We start from the raw sequence: 5000 nt of genomic DNA on the forward strand, positions 1-5000 counted from the left end.
GAGATTTTAGTCTAATTTCGTTGTATCCACGCACATCAATCGTTTAATTTTGTGCACGGAATATATTATCATTTATCTTTAGTGCTAGGATACAGACTAGTCTCATATCGGAACCTTTGGCTTACGATTCACGTAAACGTTTTACGACAGTGAGGCATCATTCTGTAGAGTAACGGTAAGACCACGTGGTGTTCCTTATTTCAACTTTCTTTTCCTTTTCATAGTAAGGGTTCTTAATTTCATTTTATTACTTTCGTGGGATATTATTTTCATGTACATTATTGATAGGGATAAATTTTTCATTCATATGTATTATGCAGTGAGTGATTGTTTAATTTCGTGTTAAAACTAAGTTTATTGAAATTTACGAAATTTTAGGAAGAAACCGTGGTAGACTAAAACACGTGTTAATTTCCTGTGTGGGTAACCGTAAGCACACGTGGCATTCATTTTCTCAATTTTTCCTTTTGACAAGTAAGGGTATGTAATTTCTTTTTATTACTTTCTCGCGGGATATTATTTTTATGTACATTTTTTTTGAAGGGGATAATTTTCGTTAGACTGTAATATGGCTAACCTAAAGATAAAGGACTTATGATGTCACATTTAATTTAAATTTTTTCAGTCAGGGTATAGGATCATTAAGATAAAATATTTGGGAGTGTAATTTATTAAATTCATTTTTCTTCTAAAGGGAAAGTATGTAAAGGGGCTGATGTTTTAACGAAGCATTAAGCAATCTCAGTGACATTGTCTGTTTTATTTTAATTTGTTATACTTTAAGTATAAATACAAACTTGCTTTAAAGTCACAGAGTTGCAAGTGGTGGTGTTGCAAGAACGCACCCACACATTTTTACAAATCCATTTTTTTCCTTAAGACTAGCATAGGAGGGTCACACATCGTGGAGATTCCATTTTTTTTCCTTAAGACTAGCATAGGAGGGTCACACATCGTGGAGATTCCATTTTTTTTCCTTAAGACTAGCATAGGAGGGTCACACATCGTGGAGATTCCATTTTTTTCCTTGACTAGCATAGGAGGGTCACACATCGTGGAGATTCCAATTTTTTTCCTTAAGACTAGCATAGGAGGGTCACACATAGTGGAGATTCCATTTTTTTTTCCTTAAGACTAGCATAGGAGGGTCACACATCGTGGAGATTCCATTTTTTTTCCTTAAGACTAGCATAGGAGGGTCACACATCGTGGAGATTCCATTTTTTTCCTTAAGACTAGCATAGGAGGGTCACACATCGTGGAGATTCCATTTTTTTTCCTTAAGACTAGCATAGGAGGGTCACACATCGTGGAGATTCCATTTTTTTCCTTGACTAGCATAGGAGGGTCACACATCGTGGAGATTCCAATTTTTTTCCTTAAGACTAGCATAGGAGGGTCACACATAGTGGAGATTCCATTTTTTTTTCCTTAAGACTAGCATAGGAGGGTCACACATCGTGGAGATTCCATTTTTTTCCTTAAGACTAGCATAGGAGGGTCACACATCGTGGAGATTCCATTTTTTTTTTCCTTAAGACTAGCATAGGAGGGTCACACATCGTGGAGATTCCATTTTTTTTCCTTAAGACTAGCATAGGAGGGTCACACATCGTGGAGATTCCATTTTTTTTCCTTAAGACTAGCATAGGAGGGTCACACATCGTGGAGATTCCATTTTTCTCCTTAAGACTAGCATAGGAGGGTCAAACATCGTGGAGATTCCATTTTTTCCTTAAGACTAGCCTAGGAGGGTCACACATCGTGGATATACCATTTTTTTCCCTTAAGACTAGCACAGAGGGTCATTCATTGTTGTGATTCCAATTTTTTAAAGACTAGCATAGAGATTCACCCAACGTGTGATTCCATTTTTTCAAAAGACTAGCATAGAGATTCACTCATTGTTGTGATTCCATTTTTTTTATGACTAGCATAGAGATTCACCCATTGTTGTGATTTCATTTTTTCAAAAGACTAGCATAGAGATTCACCCATTGTTGTGATTCCATTTTTTTTTATAAGACTAGCATAGAGATTCACCCATTTTGGTGATTTAATTTTTTATGACTAGCATAGAGATTCACCCATTATTGTGATTCCATTTTTTATGACTAGCATAAAGATTCACCCATTGTTGTGATTCCATTTTTTTTAAAAGACTAGCATAAAGATTCACCCATTGTTGTGATTGCATTTTTTTTATGTTTTAGCATAGAGATTCACCCATTGTGGTGACTCCATTTCTTTTTATGACTAGTATAAAGGTTCACCCATAGTTGTGATTCCATTTTATTTCGTCCAGCATAGTGTCACCCATAGTTGTGACCTCATTTTTCCCTGACTAGCCCAGAGGGTCACCTACTGTATAGTGGTGATTCCATTTGTATTGTGTAGTACAGTTGTCATATATATCATTACTTTTTTGGATGCATTACAACCGAACAGCCTAAGCTCACCCATTGTCGTGGCCCTGGTTTCCAAGTTAGGCTCTTGTTCAATTACTTGCAAGGCTTGCTACTCGGTGATAGTTCTTTCTTGAGACGCATTTTTACAGCCATTGTGCATTTTCCCCAGCTCCATCTTCATCCTTTCTTCCATGAGACTCTTGCGTAAGGCTAGAACATCCTTCCCCTCCGTGTAATTTCTTGCATGGTCAACATCGTACGTTGTGCTGTTGAGTTTGTTCTTGTCGCTGTCTCCACAAGAAGTTAGCAAAATGACTGCTGCTGAGATCAGTGCATTTGTGGACTTGGCAGAAAGACAAGGCTATGAGGGAGAAGCATTGCGAAGGTATGTGCGAGAGCTCATGAATGAAGACAAAGCCCGGAGAAGAACAGAGCAAGAAAGGATGCGGTATGAAAGAGAGAGAGCGTATGAATTAAAGAAGCGGGAAATAGACGCTCGATTAGCCCAGCTCAGTAACTCGCTACCTCAACCTAATGGTGCCAACGACCAGCAGGACAACTGCAGAGAGAACCAGTGCATTGAAGGGTTCACCAAGGAACTCCCTACAGCGGAACTGAAGGCGACCATGTCCCAGCTCGGCAAGAAGTGTGGACTGGGGGCAGGGAGTGATCTCGCACGTGAGGGCTACAACTCATGCTTGGGTCAAAAACCTGTGAAGGGTGTACAGCGAGTGCCCCTCAGGTGCATGAAGGGTGCCAAGCCGGAGCCTAAAACTGTGAGGACGCAACCTGCAGGGGAAGACGACTGGCTAGGTACCATTGACCTGGGTGAGGTAGTTTGGCTAAGGGAGGAGGCCCAGGAGTCTCCCCCTTCCAGCAATGAGTTTAGGCCCCGTACCCGAGAGTGCTCCCCAGCTAAAGCAATGATGCTTTCCACCAGACCAGAGGTCTCAGAGGAGGACCAAGAGACCATCAGGAGCCAGGCACAGCTCAGCAGATTCCAGCTGATGGGTGAGATGGCGATAAACCACAGGGCACCCACCTACCTGAGCGAGGTGGAAATAAATAACCCCTCTAAGGCTGAGTTCCTGCTAAGGGATGAGGTGCCCCTTAAGATCACCCGAGGTTCTCACGATCCTGTTAAGGTCTCGTGCCGGCAAGTAGTTGTCCCCTGTAATCTCCGCTTGTCGATGCTAGGCGTGGCCCATGAGAGACTGGGAGGACACTTTGGAGTAACAGGTCCTACCCAGATGATCCAGCATCAATTCTGGCTGGGCTTGCACGAGATTGTTAAGGCTTACTTAGCATCCTGCCATCCTTGCCCAGTCTCCGGTAACTATAAGCAAATAATGCTGAGGGCCTCGCTCCAACTCATCCCATCCATTAGTGTCACAGAACTGACACAATTCTTTTATTGGTTTGGCTTCCTAGCCACATTTCAGAAGGACGAAGGTTCCCACTTCATGGCAGAGGAGTCACGACCTCTGACCATACTCATAATTCATTTTTGGCTTCACCAGGTGCAAGCAGGAATTCCCAACTGTGGGGTTTACTTGAATTTCTTCCAGACATGGGATAAACTCCAAACTCAAGAGAATGAGCTCTCAGGCATGGGCTCATCTCTTGAGCATCTTGGATCCTATTGTGCGGACCAAAAGTTCCCACTGACATTCCTAAAGGACCGTAATCCTCTAACCTACTTGACTGAGCTACGTAATGGGAATAAGGGGCTCATGAGGTGGGGCATAGACCTCCAGAACTACAACTGGAAGGTCAAGCGCCTAAAGAACTCAGGTGACAGAGATGTGTTTTCCCGGCATTAGTGCCCAATGCACAGTGCCATGACCATAGCGTAGCCATAGTCAGTAGGTTAATTTAGGTTGTATGGAAAAATTTTAATTGGCCTTGGTGTCTCCCCAGGTAAATAAACTTGAGGAGCCATCTTGGCATCATTATTTGCATTTAATTTATTTTTATGTATTTATTTTATCTTTCTTTGCATATAAGCCAATTTTCTTCAATTTTATGCCTACCACTGCACTAGGTCACTTAACTTTAACCTTTTTTTTTACATTTTAATTTTCCATTTTGCATTTTTTAATTTTTCAGTTGCTGCCTCACAGCCAGCATACTTATTTCTACGTGGCACTTAAAGTTAATCTACTGTCAAAATAATGTAAAATGATGACCCTAGTTGCAGCTTAGATATTTATCCATTATCGTGGTGAGACTCACTGAGGGAGGAGTCATTAAGGCTAGTGGCTTCAGACCTTGCTTGCAGAGTTCTTGTCCTGTTTAGGACAAAATCTCTGCTAAAATGGGGGGCTGTTAGTAATGGCGGTCATTTCGCCACCTTTTTCAAATAACAAAGGATCCCGCCAGCAAGCATGAGTCAAAATGCCACGAGTTTTGGGACCCTACCCAGAGTCTCATCCCCCTCCAACCATCCTATACCAGTCTACTCCCCCTGAGATCTCAATTTCAGCTACCTTCGAGTCACGTGACGACATCGAGGTCCCAGGAGGAGGGAAGCGAGCTGTGAAGGATGTGGGACACGTGACCAAGCCTGACCAATAGGACACCGGTCAGGCC

At 42.1% G+C, this 5000-nt stretch overlaps 1 protein-coding gene across 1 annotated transcript in view; it reads left to right on the forward strand.

Annotated features, from left to right (window-relative positions):
- Positions 1-2201: 2201 nt before the first annotated feature.
- Positions 2202-5000, forward strand: part of LOC137616916 (uncharacterized) — a 3542-nt gene continuing 743 nt past the window's right edge. Inside the window, exon 1 of the mRNA XM_068346793.1 lies at positions 2202-5000. This exon is cut by the window's right edge and continues 233 nt beyond it. Within this exon, the coding sequence (XP_068202894.1) occupies positions 2720-4231 (1512 nt within the window). The 5' untranslated portion in view covers positions 2202-2719 and the 3' untranslated portion in view covers positions 4232-5000.

Source organism: Palaemon carinicauda, chromosome 23, assembly GCF_036898095.1.
Source record: "Palaemon carinicauda isolate YSFRI2023 chromosome 23, ASM3689809v2, whole genome shotgun sequence".
Classification (NCBI taxonomy): Eukaryota; Metazoa; Arthropoda; class Malacostraca; order Decapoda; family Palaemonidae; genus Palaemon; species Palaemon carinicauda.